Raw genomic sequence first — 19,557 nt, 5'->3', positions numbered from 1 at the left:
TCAGCCTCATTATCTCCAGGGGAACCACTGCCAGTGCTCTCCAGCTGGTCTCTCTCCCCATTAGCCATTCCACGACCCACTCACCCCTCATGCTGATGTCTTCCTAAGACAGAACTTTCTTCCCTCTTCACATGATCTGTGGTGGCTCCTCTTTACCTGTTACTAAAATCTCAACACTTTATTGAGGCTCTCCATTATCCAGCCCCACCTGCCTTTCCACTCCAGGCTGACCACCCTTCTTCAAGTCCTGCACCTGCACCTAGCATCCCTGTCACTTGGTCTTTGCCCTGCCCTGCTCTCTATCTACAGCTTTGCTGTCCAATGTGGTAGCCATGAGTTACACGGAGCTACTGAGCATTTGAAGTGCGTCTAGTCCGAATTGAGATGTGCTGTTAAGGGAAAATATACACCAGATTCCAAAGATGTATTAGAAAAGAAACAATCAAAATATCTCATTTTTAATTATTTCTATGGAGAACGTGCTAAACTGAGAAGTGCTCTACCATCTTGAAGATTTGGTGCAAAAAGTATGTGAAAATGCCTCATTAACAATTTTATGTGGATTACACGTTGAAATGGTAGTGTTTTAGATATGTTGGGCTAAGTAAAGAATATTATTAATTTGATTTTGCCTGTTTCCTTTTTAATTTGGCTACCAGAAATTTTAAAATTCTATATGTGGCTCTAATGTGTGGCTCACACTCTATTTCTACTTCACAGTACAGATCTACAATGACATCCGTTCTAGCTCCAAGTATCCAAGTCCTTCCTATCCATTCTTCAAAGCCCAGATTGAAACTGTCATCCATTAAGCTCTGCACCATCCACAGAACCTAAACTGATCTTTCTCTCCTGTTAAATTTCATAAAACTTATCTTTTATCTTATCAATCTCTGCCCTGAAAATTGCAATTATTTCTGTCTATACTTCCCTGTAATACACCACAAGCCCTTCAAAGGCAAGAGCCATTTCTGATTCATGTTCCAGTTTTAGAGTTGCATGATGATAAAAGCATATGCTTGTGCATTGGACAGACTCGGGCTGGAGCACAAACTCCATGATTTGCCAGCTGTGTGATATTGGCTACGTTACTTAACCTCTCTGAAACTTGGTTTTCATATTATATAGTAAGGATAGAAACAATGCCTATTCATAAGGTTGTAGTAATTATTAAATGAAACAATAAGTTAAAGCATTAAGCATATGCCTATAGGTGTGTATATGTAGTACACATTTATAGAGAGAGAGATTTTAAAGAATTGGTTCACAAAATTTACACAATTATGGGGACTAGCAATTCTGAAATCCACAGGGCAGGCCAACAGGCTGGAAATTCAGGTATGAATTGCTACAGTCTTGAGTCTGAAATCTGCAGGACAGCAGGCTGGAAACTCAGGCAGGAATTTTTTTTTTTTTTTTTTTTTTTTTTTTTGAGGTGGAGTCTCGCTCTGTCGCCCAGGCTGGAGTGCAATGGTGCTATCTCGGCTCACTGCAAGCTCCGTCAGGCAGGATTTTTATGCTGCCATCTTGAGGAGAATTCCTTCTTCTTCAGGAAACCTCAATTTTTGGTCTTAAAGCAAACTGATAGCATGAGGCCCACCCACATTATGAAGGGCTATCTGCTTGACTCAAAGTCTGCTGATTCAAATATTAATCACATCTAAATGATACCTTCACAGCAACAGTTAGACTGGTGTTTAACTAAACAACTGGGCATCATACCCTCACCAAGTTGACATATAATGTTAATCATCACACTTGTAAGAGAATGTGCAATGCATTTTTTGAAGACATTAATGATGGTTTGTTATTTTTGTATCTCACATCCTTAAATCAGAGAATTAAGTTGATTAACTGCTCTTTCTCAGTCCTTAGAAAATCTATGCAGTGGGTCAGTGGATCAGCAAATACTGAATTTACCAAGCACTTATGACACATTGCCAACTGTTCAATGTGATGGAGACAAGGGGGGAATAAGGCAGATCCCTGGACCTCAGGGAGCTTACATTCTAGCATGGGAAAGTAGAGAACATAAACAAGCAACTAAGATACTTTCAGGCACTGACAGCCACTGGAAGGGAGTTAATGGGGTAGAGTTGGAGGATGATTCAAGAGGTGATCGCTTTACTTGTCCGGAGGCCTGACCAAGGTAGGCCTCTCTGAAGAGGTCATCTGTATTGAGGCCTGCAATGTGAAAGTCAAGGAGGCAATGCGACATTGGAACTCAGAGCTTTGCAAAGCACAGGGATGTGCTGAAGTGCTTTGCTCCTGGGGAAGATGTGTCATGGCATCCTAGGAGACCAAGAGAGCTCAGGACCCTCCTGCCAGCCTGAGATGCTTCCCAGTGCCCATTGCTGATGTCACAAATACTTCCAGAACTGCAGGGAAGCTCTGACTAAACCCCACCCCCACACATAAATACACACTCTCCTCCTCTCTGCTTGTCCTCCCATATTTACTTCTCAGTATAAACAATTCCTTCACAGAGAATGAGCCAAAAGTCAACACAGCAGATACTACCCCAGGGAGAGGTAGGCTGTCTTCTGGAGATGCAACCAAAGTTCTTGCAGTTTGTTTCTCTCCAGGCACTAAGCTCAGTCTTTCCACACAATGAGGGAGACTGCAGAAAAGACCTTGATAAACTCCCCATCCACTTCCCCACTCCCCACCCTAGATACTTTTCAGTAAGGCAGGAATTGCTGGCTCTCACTAGACTGTCTACATATTTGAGTCTGGAACATGAAGGACACTGGTGCATCCATGAGCATGCATGGGTAAATATGCATAAATATATGTGGATGCATGAGCATGTGTGTGTGAATATGCATGAATGCATGTACATACGTGTGTGTGTGTGTGTGGACTTGTGTGTTGGGCTAGAGGAAATAGTAGGCAAAGGACACCCAGCCATTCTAGGTGTACAGCTAAGCTGCCCTAATCTGCAAACTAATCTATATTTTCCTAATCTTTAATCCTCAACAAGAAACAAGCAGGATGGTACTTTAGCATATGTACATTGATACGTATTGATACTGGTATTTATTGATCCAGAAGGGAAACTGTTAATCAAGGCAAAGAAAAGCCAGCATCCACAACAGGATGTCTGTCCAACCAGACTGTGCTTATACCCATGAAAGGCCTTTGATTTCCTTTACATGCCAAAGAGGGCCAAAGAAATTCTGCTTAAAAGGCATGGGTGGCCAGGCATGGGGGCTCACGCCTGTAATCCCAGCACTTTGGGAGGCTGAGGCGGCTGGATCACCTGAGGTCAGGAGTTCGAGATCAGCCTGCCAACATGATGAAACTCAGTCTCTACTAAAAACACAAAAATTAGCTGGGCATGGTGGCGCATGCCTGTAGTCCCAGCCACCCAGGAGGCTGAGGCAGGAGAATTGGTTGAGCCTGGAAGGCGGAGGCTGCAGTGAGCTGAGATTGCACCACTGCACTCTAGCCTGAATGACAAAGCGAGACTCCATCTCAAAAAAAAAAAGAAAGCCAAAAAACCAAAAAACCAAAAAACCATGGTTGAGTTGGCCTGTAGGGAAAAAAGATGTGTGAGTTACGAGCAGATCGGGGGCAGACAAGCACAGCTGTGTGGCCAGCATGCACCACCAAATAACGGCCCACCTTGCTCTGCTAGAGGGTTTCTGCTGTTTTCTTCTGCAGGCAATGTCTCATAGAACTTGCCAGAATCCATATATGGTTCCACTTTTCTCTAAAACAGTGTGTAGAATTGATGTATGTGTGCTGTTTGGAGCTGGGCTTACCCATTCAACATCCTGATATGCACTGAGCCACTTTTCATCTCAACATCAAGTTCCCATCCCAATGTTTACATTACAGTGTGTACATCCCAATGTACGTACAATGTGTACATCCCAATGTACAGAACTCCTGGGAATACTTCATATCCTGGATTTCCGACTTTTAGCTTTCTCCTTAGTTGGTCTCAGTAGACCACCATGTTTCAGGACACTCTTTCCTGAAGTAAAAGAAAAAAAAAATAAAGCCCATGTGGAAAAGGAAACTAACAACCAATGAGTTCTAACTATGCAAAAGGCATTTCCATTTGCATTCCCCTTTCATCCCAGCAGCATGTGAGACTAAGGGAGGCAGAGTAACTCTGCTAATGCAGACTTTTTTAATTCAAAGTAATAGAAATTCAAAAAAAAAAAAAAAAGAAAGAAAGAAAGTAATAGAAATTCAAGCTAGCTGAAGCCTAAAAATGAATGTATGGCCTCAATAACTGAAAAGTCCAAATATGGAACTGACAGGTCATGCAAGGCTGATGTGGGCTTTCAAAGGATGTCTCCAGGAACTTTTGAATTTCTTCCTCTTAACTCTGCTTCCCTCTGTGTTGGCTACATCTTCAGGCAGTGTCTCCAAAAAAAGGGATCAGAAAAGTCCACTGGCAGTCCTAGGCTTGCAGTGTCCAAACCACAGGCAATCCAAACAAAAAAAGAATGTCTCTTTTTTCAAATAGTTCTCACAAAATCCGCATAGCTGATTTTCATCAGCCCAGACCAGGTCACACAACCATTCTCGAGCCAGAGGGTGAGATCAGCCTACTCAGGACCACATGGCCTGAGAATGGGAGAGGATGTTTTCCCCAAACAGATTTTGATAGATTTTTTTTTTAAATGTGCCTATCATCCTCAAGTCAAGGGGGCAGACAGACTGGGAGATAAGTCCCTTACCAGAAACTGCAAAAAGGCCAATATTTTAAGATATTTCACTATACACATTTTTTAACCTTAAATTCTTCCATTCTGGTCTCTATGTTGGACACATAGTCTATTGATTTGCTATTCCCCTCCTACCTGCACACATCTTCATTCTGAAAATTACCCATAGTAATCAAAGTATTTTAAGGGCTGGCTTCTTAGGAGTAGCTGGGAGGAGGGCAATGGGGCGAGAAGAAGTTGCCTCTTTGTAGGACATAAACTAGGGTACCCAACTTCAAAATCCTTTTATACCATTTCTAAATGTTTGTTCTGCAAAACTTTTTTCCCTTTAGATGCAAGATGAAGAAAGTTTCCATGATCAAATAAGGCTTGAAGCCATCACGCAGTACATCCTCCTTCTTGGAGAGTCACAATATGCATTAGCACATTAAAATCTCCAAGAAGTTCTTAGGAGAGAAATTAGCTTAACTCTTTTTGATGCAGTGTTTATCAAACTGCCCTATCTTCAAAATGTGTTTTAGGGTTCACCATATACTAACTTCTCCAGAACCCAGTGATACATGTTGTGAAGTGCTGGTCTGAAGATTTCCAAAAACTTTAGACTTTTATCTTTCACAACTGTTGATCAAGTTTAAAGACAGAATAAAGCCCTTTCATAGATTCAATGTCTCAAGAACTATACCTCCCATGGACCCTTTCTCAGGAAGCTATTGGCGAATATGCATCACTAAAATGGAGGAGTAAACTTGAGAAAGAGGAAGACATGGCTACAGAAAGCAGAGGATTAAAGTCAGAAAAGAGAAAGTAGAACTCTTCAGGATAACAGAGAATTCTTACGGATATGGACCTCAGGATGACAGCCACATGTCAGTGTGAAAGGCAACCAGTCCAGACTGGAGCAGATCTGAAACATCCTGGAGAGATTTGTTCAGGAAGATGAAATTGCTAGAATCTTTGATGCAATGTCCAACATCTTAGAAGTAAAGTTGGAATATATACATACATATTTTTGAGACGGAATCTTGCTCTGTCGCTCAGGCTGGAGTGCAGCGGCGCGATCTTGGCTCACTGCAAGCTCCGCCTCCCATGTTCATGCCATTCTCCTGCCTCAGCCTCCCGAGTAGCTGGGACTACAGGTGCCCACCACCACACCAGTCTAATTTTTTGTATTTTTAGTAGAGATGGGGTTTCACCATGTTAGCCAGGATGGACTTGATCTTCTGACCTTGTGATCTGCCCGCCTCGGCCTCCCAATAAAGTTGGAATATCTTAAAAGTTAGACATTGAACTAAGTCACTAAAAAGTTATAAAGAAATACTCCAGAAAAAAAACAAAATGTAAAGAGAAAATATCGATCCAACCAAAACTAGGATATACGGTTGTCGTACGTAGGTACAGAGAGAGAGAGCTGCAATGATGGTTCCAATTCTTCACCTCTTTCTTTACCCACGCCTTTTGCCCTGTAACTTCACAGTTGCCATGTAACCCCACCATGGGTAGGATGGCATAACCTGCCTCTTGATCTTGAGATCAATCATGTCCCTTGCTTTGACCAATGAGATGTTAGCAGAGGCTTCAAATAAACTTTCCTTCTTGTGCCTCTTTCATTTTCATGGGAACGTATCATGGGTAACTTGGTACAAGATCAGTGGCCAGAGAGGCAGAACCAAATTACCCCTGTTGCCAAGTCACACCAGCTGCCTCCAGTCTAGAGTAGCCAATGCCAGTCAACTCCCAGATACATGAGAAAGCTTAGTCTAGGCCAGTAGAGTTGCTGGACATAAATCATCTAAACCCTGCAATTGAGAGGGAAATAGAAGATTTTAGTTTTATGCCGCTGATGTTTTGTGGTTGGTTGTTATGTAGAATTTTGTGGCAATAGATAAATAATACAGGGCAGATGGGGCTGGAAAGGGTGTGATAGTTGGAGGAGGTGAAGGGAAGACAGAGAGTTGAGAACCTTATCTTCTACAGTAAAAAGTCAACTGCTTAAAACTTTAACAAGGAGGAAGAGGTAGAGGAGAAGGAGAAGAAAGAGAGACAAAAATGAAGAGTAGAAAGAGCAGGAATGTGAGCAAATTATTTAAAAAAAGAAAACTGAAGTAATGGTCCTGGCAGAGAATAACGGAAATGAGGAAGAAGAGATGTCTAGCTTTCTTAGCAAGCCATAACTCTTTCATTTATATGGATATATAATGTTATCAAAAATTTCCATAACAATAGATTTTAAAAATAAGAACCAAAGTTAAAACCCCTAAAGAAAAATTGCTAACAAAGTCAAATGAATTAAAAAAAAAAGATCGAAAAACTAAGAATAAAAAATATTAGAGAAAAGATTAGACCTTGGGGAGCCATCCCTGAAGACGCATATCTGGTTAATAAAAATTTTTTTTTTTTGAGACAGTCTCACTCTGTGGTCCAGGCTGGAGTGCGGTGGTGCGATCTAGGCTCACTGTAAGCTCTGCCTCCAGGGTTCACGCCACTCTCCTGCCTCAGCCTCCTGAGTAGCTGGGACTACAGGCGCCCGCCACCACGCCCAGCTCATTTTTTTTTATTTTTAGTAGAGACAGGGTTTCATCGTGTTAACCAGGATGGTCTCGATCTCCTGACCTCGTGATCTGCCCACCTCGGCCTCCCAAAGTGCTGGGATTACAGGCGTGAGCCACCGCGCCCGGCCAATAAAATTTTTTTTTAAGTTTTTTTAAAGAGCAGAAGAACTGAGGTTATCAAACAAGTAATGTAAGTATGTTTCTCAGAGCTGAATGCCACAATAATCAAGGTTAGAAAGAGCCCTACATTTTTATTAAAGCCACACCTCCTACTTCATTATTTTAAAAGACTAAGGGTAAAAATTCAAAACCCTGAAAAGGAATAAAACACTTTCCCCCCAAGAATTAGAAACAAACTAAAATCAAACTGTTCATCAGTTTGATGAACACCAACAAGGGTCAGAAAATAATTATGGGATTACATAATTAAGTTAGAAAACAATTATGAGATATCTTCAAACTTTTTAAAGAAACATGATTTTCAACTAAGCCAAATCAGTGAGCAAATGTAAACAGTAAATGTAATCACATTCCAACATAGAGGACTCAGAAAGCTTATGTCCCACAAACCACGTCTTTAGGAATTTTACTTGAGGTTATTCTATAGGAAAAGGAGAGAAAATGCCAAGAAACGGAGAATGAGAAGTAGAATCCAGTGGAATCAATCCAAGAAAGCAGCGATAGGAAGTTCCAGACCACCTAGGAAACAAGCAGTTCAGATGATGAACAAGAACAGAGCCCCCTGGAGAAAGACCTGAGGGGGAAAAACATCACTGCAATGTGTGATTGGGTGAAGAGGGCAGAAAAAGAGATATAAGAAAGGAAAGTGGTACAAAGAAAAGTAAGATGCCATTTGAAACCCAGAAAAAAAGTAATACAAAAAGTAAGTGTTATTATAGTACCTGGTTTCAGAGTGAATAATGTTTGCATAGTTACAATAATGTAAAAACTGTTTTTCAACTTTTTTCTTTTTCTATAGATAAAATGCAAACAACTCAACTGTGTTTCCAGAATAGAATGTAAGTGAAATCAGCTCTAATTGTGTAAAGCTTTTTTTTTTTCTTTTGTTTCCTGAGACGGAGTCTCACTCTGTTGCCCAGGCTGGAGTGCAGTAGCACTATCTTGGCTCACTGCAACCTCTGCCTTCCAGGTTCAAGCAATTCTCCTGCCTCAGCCTTCCAAGTAGCTGGGATTACAGGTGTGTGCCACCACGCCCGGCTAATTTTTGTTGTATTTTTAGTAGAGACGGGGTTTCACCATGTTGGCCAGGCTGGTCTTGAACTCCTGACCTCGTGATCCTCCCGCCTCAGCCTCCCAAAGTGCTGGGATTACAAGCGTGATCCACCGCACCTGGTGGTAAAGCTTTTAAATAAAGGCGGCAGAAGCTGGGAGGCAGAGAAGGAAAGGAGAGTTGAGGGATACTATCTATAATTGATGGAACAATAAACAAATATGTAATATTGGATAAGTGTAAAGAATAGAGGCCAAAAAAAGCTAATGTTGAAATTGAAGGAAAGAGGATAAGAAGGTAAGGGTGGGAACGAAATTATGAATGAGATAAATCCTCACCTATCATAGTCCAAAGTCAAAATATAATGTCTACAATTGAAACAAATCTATATATTGCAGCATAGGCATATTATTTACAGCTACCAGTAGAAATAGCTTAAAGAGTTCAAAGTCATTGACTCTGAGTAAAAAAATTTAGCAGTATAAAAGATAAAACATAGTTTTTTACATTTATAAACCCCTCAAACATTTTAATTTTTTAATCATGTGCATCTATTACTCCATAAAGAAATTTATTTAAAATAAATTCCATTTAATTCAACAAATCATGACTACCCTCCTCTCTGTTTCTACTACTTATCTCTACAGTTCTGGAACTGGGGAGGGGAATATCCTTAATCCAAGTCCCTGACTACCCCCACCCTTTAACCCCATCTGAGGTCTGGTTAGGACTGAGGTTCCTAGAGGGAATCAGGAGAGAATTCTGCAGATAAAGTACTCATTCTACTAGTTTATGATAAGCCAAGATGGCATAAATGAAGAAGAAAATCACAGCAGGTGACCAAATGCATTGACATAAGACACCGTCACACTGTGCCAGGCAAATAAAAAACATGTTTTTAAACAGCAAAAGACTGAGCCACTTTAACATCTACTTTATGACACTCCTGACTGCTTAGTGGAACTTTATATTTAAAAATGCACCATATTCACCAAACCAGGGGTCACAGTAAAAGGAAAAACAAAAAATAAATAAAAGAAAAATACACCATAAACTCTGTAACTGATGTAAAAAGATGTCAGTGATACATTTTCAACATGGTTTTATTTTTAAATTTTCTTTTTAGTTTGTAAATGTGCCATGTGATCTTAAAATGAATGTGCAATCACCATGGAATACTATGCAGCCATAAAAAAGGATGAGTTCATGTCCTTTGTAGGGACATGGATGAAGCTGGAAACTGTCATTCTCAGCAAACTATCGCAAGGACAGAAAACCAAACACCGCATGTTCTCACTCATACGTGGGAACTGAACAATGAGAACACTTGGACACAGGGTGGGGAACATCACTCACTGGGGCCTGTCGTGGGGTGGAGGGAGGGAGGAGGGATAGTATTAGGAGATATACCTAATGTAAATGACGAGTTAACGGGTGCAGCACACCAACATGGCACATGTATATGTACATATGTAACAAACCTGCACGTTGTGCACAAGTACCCTAGAACTTAAAGTATAATTAAAAAAAAAAAAAGAAAAAAAATGAATGTGCAATCAGTGGTTCTTAGATGCAATTTCCCATAAATATCAATTAGGTCATCCTTATTAATCATGGTTTTCTCATCTTTTCTGTCATGATTGGGCCACCGAGATGATGTGAGACTGAGGGCTAGATTATCTCTGGTTCATCTTTACTCCTGAAGGGCAGTCACTGAAGGTCCCAACCCAACTCCAGGTGATTCATCAATGTTTCTACTGTTAGCAAGTCCTGGACTCCAATTCTTGTTCCTCTAGCTCGGCAAAGCTGTCTGAAGTCTGACTTACCTCTCATCTTCCAGCAACGCGTAGAATCAGCAGTGCTTCCAGGAGAAAACAGCCCTGCCTGGCGATCTCACTTCTGAATTTCTGTCTTCTCCATGGACCTTGGCCTGGTAATTCTTCACTGTCTCGTTAATTCTTCAATGACTTCATAAGGATTTTTTTTTTCATATTTGCCTTTCTTTTGTAGATGTTCACAGACAGAGAATTGATCCAAATAACCTCATCCGTCATTGCTGGAAGTAATAGCCCTTGATGAGCGATGATTTTTACTTGCTTTTTTACTGTGTTTCGTGTTGTCTAAATCTTTTACAATGACAATGTATTGCATTTTTATTTCTTTATAATTAGAAAAAAAGGCCCTGTTTCATTAACTAAGAATGCTTTAGTAAAAAACAGTCCACAAAATCCCTAAATTCTGGCATTCTGTTCTGTACCTATTCCGTGCTGTAGGTTTAGTCCACATTGAAAGCCCAGTCAGGCTTTCAATGTGATTAGCTGTTGCATGTGTGATGGAAGGGCCGTTGTAGTAAAACTATAGCCTTTTATAACTTTTATATAAAAAATTGCTTAATTGGGAAAGAAAGATTTTAGTTCTAATAATTTTCCATTTGTAACCTTGTAGAGTCCACTTTCTCTTGAAACCTCAGTCGTCTTTCTTTATTCTTTCTTTCTTTTTCTTTTCCTTTCTTTCTTTCTTTTTCTTTCTCTCTCTTTTCTTTCTCTCTTTTCCCTTTCTTTCTTTCTTTTTTTCTTTCTTTCCTTTCTTTCTTTCTGTCTCTCTCCCTCCCTTCTTTCTTTCTTTTGTTTCTTTCTCCTTCTTTCTTTTTTTCTTTCTTTCTTTCTCCTTCCTTCCTTCCCTCCCTCCCTCCCTCCCTCCCTCTTTCTTTCTTTCTTTCTTTCCTTCTTTCTTTCTTTCTCTCTCTCTCTCTCTCTTTCTTTCTTTCTTTTTCTCTCTCTCTCTCTTTCTTTCTTTCTTTCATTTGTTTTTTGAGACAGGGTTTTGCTCTGTTGCCCAAGCTGGAGTGCAGTGGTGTGAGCCTGGGCTCAAGTGATACTTCCACCTCAATCTCCCAAGTAGCTGGGACTATAGGCATTTGCCACCATGCCCAGCTACATTTTGTAATTTTTATAGAGGTGAGGTCTCACTGTGTCGCCAAGGATGGTCTCGAACTTCTAGGCTCAAGTGATCTGCCCTCCTTAGTCTCCCAAAGTGCTGGGATTACAGACATGAGCCACCTGCCCTGCCTCTTTTCTTTTCATGCTAAGAAAGGATATTCATTATGAGGCCACGGAAAAGATAGTAGTTGGGGACACCCTCCAATTCTCTGTCACCTGGACACTGCATACACATCAAATTCCAGGCCAAGGACGGCCTCATCATGCAGCCTTCCCTCTGCCTATGTTCAACACTAATTTCTTTTCTCTCTAAAATAGACTCATAACATGATCCATGCCTCACTCACTTAGTTGTTTTAGAGATCAAATGAGGAGCCTTGGCAAAGCAATTTATAAACTTTAAAGCATCACACAGCTAGAAGTTACATATTTAACCTTTAAAGATCAGCATGCCCATTAATTTTGTCTTCCTAACTCTTTGACAAAAACCATATTTTTAGCTTCTTTTGTATTTCCCCCAAAGATTTTATTTAAGTGCTGAGCACATAGTAGGAACTTAACATAATTGGTTGAATGGCTGAAAGGAAAAACAAAACTTCAGTATTTGCAGTGAAATCTGATTACTTTCTCTTCCGCCAAGTTCCTATTGAAAGTAAACTGATAAATACCAGGCTAGATCAAAGTCTTTTAAATTATTACAGTAAAGGTCTGGCTAGGCTACCAGTTTAAGATGGCAAACTAAGTACATATCTCTGCTTCTCATCTCTCTTAAAACCTAATAGTAATGCAGTTATTTCTTTTTGAATCACAAGCACATAATGGAGAAGGAAACAGGATAAGGAACATCGGTAGGGGAAAGAGTTGAACCCATTTCTAAACAATGGAAAGTAAATGGAACCTGAAGTACATACTTCAAAATGTTAACATGTGTTAAAACTGGGTGGTGGGTACCCGGTTGTCCTAATAATTTTTGTCTATTTAAATCATTTCATAATCATACAAAATTAAAATTAGATTAAAAGCAGATGGAGGTGTATTGACGGATGAAACAGAGCAGATGATTCCACGCCCACAAAACAGAGGAGGCTGCAGCTGAGCAGCTAGCCAGGGTGGACGGTAGAACCAGAAGGCTCTGGAAGACACAAAAGAGGGAAGAAGTGAGGAATGGGCCTCGATAAGGGTATTAATTAAAGGCCTATGCACCACTTTCTCTATGTCCTTGAAAAATAGCAAACACTCAAGCATTTTCTTCCAAGCTAAAAATATCAAGATTTTTTTCTAAAAATTAAGCTAGTCCCTGGGGAAGATAAGGACAGTTAAAGCAAATATTGGCCATCCAGAGTATAACTTTTTCTAACATCTGCAAAACCCCATATTCTCACCCACTTATACTAAGTTGCAGCCTGATTATATAGTAGGCTCATCATGCTCACAAAACTCTCAGGCAGACCTCTTCGTCCCCAGTTCTTATATAGGATCAGACACAAAGATCTACCAGGCAATTGGGGAACACACAGTATGACAGCGAATAATAGACACATCAACAGAAAACTGACTCAGAAGTAAATAATGATAATTTTTTTAAAATAGAAGAAAGCTTAAAAATGAAACAAAATCTTATAATGAATACAATTAGAGAAATTGAGGCCGGATTGCATTCTTCAAACAAAAATAGAATACTATGCCGGGCGCAGTGGCTCACGCCTGTAATCCAAGCACTTTGGGAGGCCGAGACGTGTGGATCACCTGAGGTCAGGAGTTTGAGACCAGCCTGACTAACATGGAGAAACCACGTCTCTACTAAAAATACAAAATTAGCCAGGCATTGGGGCTGGGCGCGGTGGCTCACGCCTGTAATCCCAGCACTTTGGGAGGCCAAGATGGGCAGATGATCTGAGGTCAGGAGTTTCAGACCAGCCTCAACATGGAGAAACCCCGTCTCTACTAAAAATTCAAAATTAGCCAGGCGTGGTGGTGCATGCCTATAATCCCAGCTACTTGGGAGGCTAAGGCGGGAGAATTGCTTGAACCTGGGAGGCGGAGTTTGCGGTGAGCCGAGATTGCACCATTGCACTCCAGCCTGGGCAACAAGAGCAAAACCCTGTCTCAAAAAATAAATAAATAAATAAATTAATTAATTAATTAATTAATTTAAAAAAAATTAGCCAGGTGTGGTGGCACATGCCTGTAATCTCAGCTACTTGGGAGGCTGAAGCAGGAGAATTGCTTGAACCCAGGAGGCGGAGGTTGCAGTGAGCCGAGATTGGACCACGGCACTCCAACCTGGGCAACAAGAGCTAAAAAAAAAAAAAAAAAAAAAAAGAATACTATAAGAATGAAGGAATCAGAGAAAAAGAAAGAGTTTTGCAAAGCACAAATACGAAAGTGAATGTTTTAAAATTCGATAGGGGATATTTGCACGTATTTGAGGAAGCCTCAAAATATAGAGAGAAAAAGAGAAGAAAGCAAGAAAAGAAAAAGAAAAAAAGAAAAGAGTCAAAGAAGATGAATTTAAGAGGTCCAGCACCCAGAAGAAAGAGAACAGAAAACTGATATGAAGAAGTTATCAAAGAATTATTATATTAAAACAAAATCCTGCAAAGCTGAACAAGAAAACTGAGTCTTCAAACAGAAAGGGTTTACAGAAGTCTGGGCTGAGCCTGCTGTGGCTGAAACGCCCTGAACTCAGGGAGGTCATTCTGATACCAAGTTTGAATTACTGAGATTTTACCTGGTGAACATGAAGCATTTCGGCACTTCTCTCCCATCTTCTGACCTGAGAGATTTTTCTTTCAGCAGAATAAATCACAGCCCTAATTGTCTGGCCTCACACTAGCCTGCAGCGGGAAAGCAAACCTGCTTATTTTCTTTCATGAACTAAGCCAGTCTCGTTAAAACCTAATGATGAGAAATCCTTTTACATGAGCACCAAATTGCCAAGCGAAGGCTGAAGTTCCGGAGGTGTGGAATCGTGTTGGAGGTGATGCTAGCAAAACGGAAGGAAGAAACCAGAGAAAATGCATTTCTGCTGTCTGCTGTGAATTCCTGTGAGGCAGACCAAAGCCAAAAGACAGGAGGAAGTGGAACTCCATCTTCCTTTTTCTTCCAAAAAAAGAAAATATAACCCTAGATCAGCCGGAATGTTCACCTCAAGAACCACTTCACCCAAATCTAGCATTTTCCCCCAAATTGCAGAGGCTTATAGTTTCACTCATAAAGTGTCAAACTAATCTCCATATCAGTGGGGACCATAATTAAAACCAGAATCCAAACTGTGTTTAAGCTGTGATGAAAATATTTCCCGCTATACAGGATTCTTGAAACTAATAATATTTCCGGAAACCAAATATGTGCGTGAAGATGAATGTATTGTACAAGGATATCATTGCCTCATTACTTACAATGAAGAAAAACTGGAGGCCTCCCAAGCGTTCAGCAATATGGAAATGGTTAAACAAATTATGGTATGTTTATATCATATATTATAGTCATTTAAAATTATTGATCCTGAGGAATGTTTCATGGCATGCAAAAATGTTCATAGCGTAATAATAAATGGAGAAAGCAGTATAAAAATATACACAGCACCATTCCCATTTGGTAAGAAATGCAATAAATGTATACGTGTGTGTAAGGGTGTCTGCCTATGTGTATATGCTTATAGATGACTATTAGAAAATACTCTTAAAATGTTAACCATTATTATGTCTCGGTCCTGGGATTGTAGGTACCGTTTATTAATTTATCTATCTATCTATGTGTGTATTTCCTAATTTTCTGCCATGAATATGTATTATTAGATTTTTTTTTTTTAAACAGAGTTTTGCTTTTGTTGCCCAGGCTGGAGTGCAATGGAGTGATCTCAGCTCACTGCAACCTCCGCCTCCCCGGTTCAAGCGATTCTCCTGCCTCAGCCTCCCGAGTAGCTGGGATTACAGGTGTGCATCACCATGCCCAGCTAATTTTTTTATTTTTATGAGAGACGGGGTTTCTCCATGTTGGTCAGGCTAGTCTCCAACTCCTGACCTTAGGTGATCTGCCCACTTTGGCCTCCCAAAGTGCTGGGATTACAGGCATGAGCCACTGCGCCCGGCTCGTATTATTAGATTTTTATGGTTAGAGAAAGAAACATAAAAGATATAAAAAGCCTGCCCTGTCAAGGATCAGACTTTCTTTTCAACATCCAGCACTAAAAATAACAGGTCTCCATTTGAAGGTCAAGTTCCTCTCAAATACTCTCCTCATGCTCCCTCTCTGCTCCTCACTGACGGGTAAACCTAAATGAAGAACCTGCAGAAGGACCAACTAGGGCTCCCCCGCCAGGTGCTGATGGCTGTCACAATGGTGCTACGGCTATCTGTGCCTCAGCCGTAGCTCATCTTAATGGCACAGAGGGCGAACAGGAGCTCTATACCAATTTCACCCGCATTGTAAGTTTCACACGATGGGCACCTGTCCACTCACTTACCTGGATGGCCAAGATGTCATATTCATGTTCTCCTCTCATGGAACCCACCTGGCACCACCTGGCTAGCATTACCTGAGTGTAACAAAGGATCCTGAGAGAAATGACAGTGCTGAAGGGGCTTGGCAGTGAGACAAGTTTCACTTACATCCTTGGGAAGGAAGGAGCTTGCCCTGGATTTTCCAAGGCCCATGATCCTCAGAAGTGCTGACTTAGATTCTGCTCACCTCAAAAGCTCTTTTGAACCTTCCTAGCTGCACCCCAGAATCACATGCCAAAGACTGGCAAACACCCGTACCCAAGGAACAATCTCCTGGCCACCCACATTGGCTTGACTTGTCATTTTGACTGATTCCAACTGGCTACTTGGAAAGAAGGCAGGGGCTGTCCCATAGCTGAGTTGTGCCCACTGCCCACACCTCATTCATTTTAGTTGCTGTGAAAGAGGATTTGATACTGGAGGCTGACAGCTGCCTTCATGGTAACAGAGAATACAGATTCAAACACCACTGGAACTGATGCATTACCTGAGAGTGATAATGTGCATATCAACTGCATGACTGGAGTTGAGTCATGACATCAACTGCATGACTGGAACAATGTGCACATCAACTGCATGACTGGAACAAAGTCTCAGCATGCGCTGGATGTGAAAGGGCTGTTTCACTTCTCCATTGATGCCCTTGTCTGATGCAGTAGTGAGAATGTGTTGGCTGCATCTGCCTAGGTCCAAGGTTAATGTGTTATGGCCCATACATGCCTTTCCACCTACCGCTTCCTACACTCATGTGCTCATTTATTCATCAGGCATTCAAGGAGCACCACATTTGTGTCAAATACATTTCACTTAGCCATATGGTTGCTATTTAAGCAACAAACCAAGATGTCACTCTCTTTCTGCTTATGCAATGCCCTTGCCTCAGAGGTTATCCTCCTATCTGCAAATCTAAGTCCTACCCTTCCTCAGGATGCATCTCCTACCTGCACCTCCTCCAACAAGCTTGCATTCCCGCACAGCTTCAGCCTTCGTCTGGACTTCCTTCTTCTGGCTGCCATTCCAATGACAGCAATAAAGGGTCTGCCTCCTGAGATCTGCAGGCAGGGAGACCCAATTTTCAGCCTTTGAACAAATATTCATTAGCTATGGGACACCAAGCAAGTTACATAACTTTTCTAAACCCGAATTGCCTCATCTCTCAGGTAGGGATAATAAGAGTCCCATTTTTGACAACATGGATGAAACTGGAGGACATTATGTTAAGTGAAATAAGCCAGACACAGAATGAAAAATATGACATGATCTCACTCATATGTGGAATCTAGAAGAGTCAAACTCATAGAAGCAAAGAGGTGTGGGAAAGGGGTTGGTCAAAGGGTACAAAGTCTCGATTATGCAGGATGAATATGTTCTGTAGATCTAAAGTATAGCAGATTGACTATAGTTAACAATATCGTATTATGTATTTGAAATTTGTGAAAATCGTAGATCTTAAAAGTTCTCATCACAATTAAAAATGGTAACTGTGAGGTGATGAACATGTTAACTGCCTTGACTGTGGTGATCATTTCACAATGTATATATATATATCAAAACATCAAGTTGTATACCTTACATATGTACAATTTCTATTTGTCAACTACACCTCAATAAAGTTGATAAAAAAGTTCTTCTTCATGATGTTAACATTATCAAACAAATAATTCATTCAAAACACCCAGCGTGACTCCTGGCACATAATCAATAGTCAATAAATGCTAGTTAATAGCATTTATTATGCTATTAATAATGACAACAACTTAAATAGGAAAAAATCTGGAAGTCAATCTGTAAACTCACCCCTTAGCAGATAAGGTTAAGGTCACTCTCTTATTTTCAGAGCCAGAGCTAAAACTCAAGTCTCCTGACACCCAGTTTAGAGTTCTAGGGTTGTTTATAATACTTATCTGCTTAGCATATATGGTGTAATTTAGGTTTTTGTGTGTTTCCTGAAGCACGAGATTCTCCAAATACATGGTTTTCAGTAGATGTGTATTAATAATAATAACCTATAAAGAAATGAGTTTATTTTCTGACACATATTTCAACAGCCAAGTTTACATAAATCTGTAGAGGAAGCAATTCTGGCTTCAGCACAGGGTGAAGAACATCTCTTCCCAAGCTTGACTGTATGTTGTGCTGGGAAACTATTAAGGGCTGCATTTGTTGGATCCTTCCTATACTTACTTGTTTTCTTTCTTTTTTGTTTTTGAGACAAAGTCTGTCTTTGTCACCCAGGCTGGAGTGCAATGGCATCATCTCAGCTCACTGCAACCTCTGCCTCCCAGGTTCAAGCAATTCTCCTGCCTCAGCCTCCCAAGAAGCTGGGTCTACAGGTGCGTGCCACCATGCCTGGCTAACTGTTTTGTATTTTTAATAGAGACACAGTTTCACTATGTTGGCCAGGCTGGTCTCGATCTCCTGACCTCTTGATCCACCTGCCTTGGCCTCCCAAAGTGCTGGGATTACAGGCATGAGCCACCGTGCCTGGCCTACTTATTTTCTTCCTTAGGGCTATTCACCCAGCCCTCACTATTCCAGGATCAGTATCACCATATCAGCATTCCCTACCCGCAGTCAACATCACTGGATTAAAAGAGTAAAGGACTTGCCCAAAGGCAAATGGCATCACCTTGCAGGGTACACTGAGTGGAACATCTTGCCAGGGACATCCTAAGAGCTTACCACAGCTGCCAAAGACTAAGAGTCAGGAAAATCATCTTAGTAGTTTTAAAAATATAAAATAGATCATCAGACTACATTTGTACTTGTGGATTTCTTTTTTAAATAATTTTTTATTTCTGTTCACCTGCAGAATGCCACATGAAAAAGAAAATCCCACAGTTTAAAAAGGAACATCTTTTATATTTAGCATGTATATATACATATACCTAATATATTACATAGATTATATGTGATACACATAATAGTATATATGTATTCCTTCACTCATGTGCTCATTCATTCATTAAGCATTCAAGGAGCACCATGTTTGTGTCAAACACACTTCACTGAGCCACAGTTACTGTTTAAATAACAAACTGAGATGTCACTCTCTTTCTGCTTATGCAATGCCCTTGCCTCAGAGGTTCTAATGGATCTAATGTAGTTCTTCCAAATTCCTCTAGCAGAAGCCTGGGAAAGGCATGGTTCCAGCCTGGAGCAGATACAGAAAGTATTATACTCTGTTCCTCTGTGATCCAGTTTCTGATCCACAAGCTCTGGTTACATTTTTTTTTTTTAGATACAGGTTCTCTCTTGGACACCCAGGCTGGAGTGAAGTGGCACCATCAGAGCTCACTGCAGCATTCTTGTAGGGATCATACAACACGTATAATATTATATGTTATATAATATATCTACCATAAGTTATATTATATGTTATATAATATATCTAATATAAGATATATTATATGTTATGTACTATATAATATATGTAATGTGTGTAATGTTATATGTTATATAATACATGTAATATGTATGTGGATATAAATGTATGTAGTATATATAATATATAATATGTAACATGTATATGATATATATGTTATCTGTATGTGTTATTATATATGTACATGTGTTATATATGTAACATGTATATTTATAGAATGTATATAGTATATATTATATGGTATATTATAACATGTATGTTAT

The 19,557-nt window shown here is 40.3% G+C and overlaps 1 protein-coding gene across 12 annotated transcripts; it reads left to right on the top strand.

Moving 5' to 3' along the window:
• The first annotated feature begins 2,326 nt into the window (after positions 1 to 2,326).
• On the top strand, positions 2,327 to 18,763 carry LOC134760462 (uncharacterized). Of its 12 annotated transcripts, XR_010137928.1 has the most exons (7): positions 2,331 to 2,531; positions 2,675 to 2,774; positions 8,214 to 8,253; positions 9,592 to 10,202; positions 10,306 to 10,398; positions 18,121 to 18,242; positions 18,419 to 18,763. XR_010137928.1 is itself a non-coding variant. In XM_063718037.1 (5 exons), exons 1-5 carry the CDS (start codon positions 2,490 to 2,492, stop codon positions 18,581 to 18,583), a joined length of 462 nt encoding a protein of 153 aa, XP_063574107.1. In that variant the 5' UTR covers positions 2,327 to 2,489; the 3' UTR covers positions 18,584 to 18,763. The 12 variants fall into 12 exon arrangements, 4 of the variants coding, with proteins under 4 accessions (XP_063574107.1, XP_063574105.1, XP_063574106.1 ...); XR_010137931.1 differs by lacking the exon at positions 9,592 to 10,202 and having other exon boundaries at positions 2,327 to 2,531; positions 10,262 to 10,398; XR_010137929.1 differs by lacking the exon at positions 2,675 to 2,774.
• The last annotated feature ends 794 nt before the right edge of the window (positions 18,764 to 19,557 follow it).

Source organism: Pongo abelii, chromosome 19 (assembly GCF_028885655.2).
Source record: "Pongo abelii isolate AG06213 chromosome 19, NHGRI_mPonAbe1-v2.0_pri, whole genome shotgun sequence".
NCBI classification, from domain to species: Eukaryota; Metazoa; Chordata; class Mammalia; order Primates; family Hominidae; genus Pongo; species Pongo abelii.
Note: the sequence above shows the minus strand (reverse complement) of the source record. Positions and strands in the feature narration are given on the sequence as shown.

Excerpts from the sequence above, each read along its gene's own strand:
- LOC134760462 (XM_063718035.1), top strand. The coding sequence starts at position 2,490 with ATGAGCCAAAAGTCAACACAGCAGATACTACCCCAGGGAGAGGTAGGC. Across the intron at positions 2,775-8,213 it reads GCATCCATGAGCATGCATGG|ATAAAATGCAAACAACTCAA; the intron begins GTAAATATGCAT and ends CTTTTTCTATAG. Across the intron at positions 10,399-18,120 it reads TCTCCATGGACCTTGGCCTG|ACAAAGTCTGTCTTTGTCAC; the intron begins GTAATTCTTCAC and ends TTTGTTTTTGAG.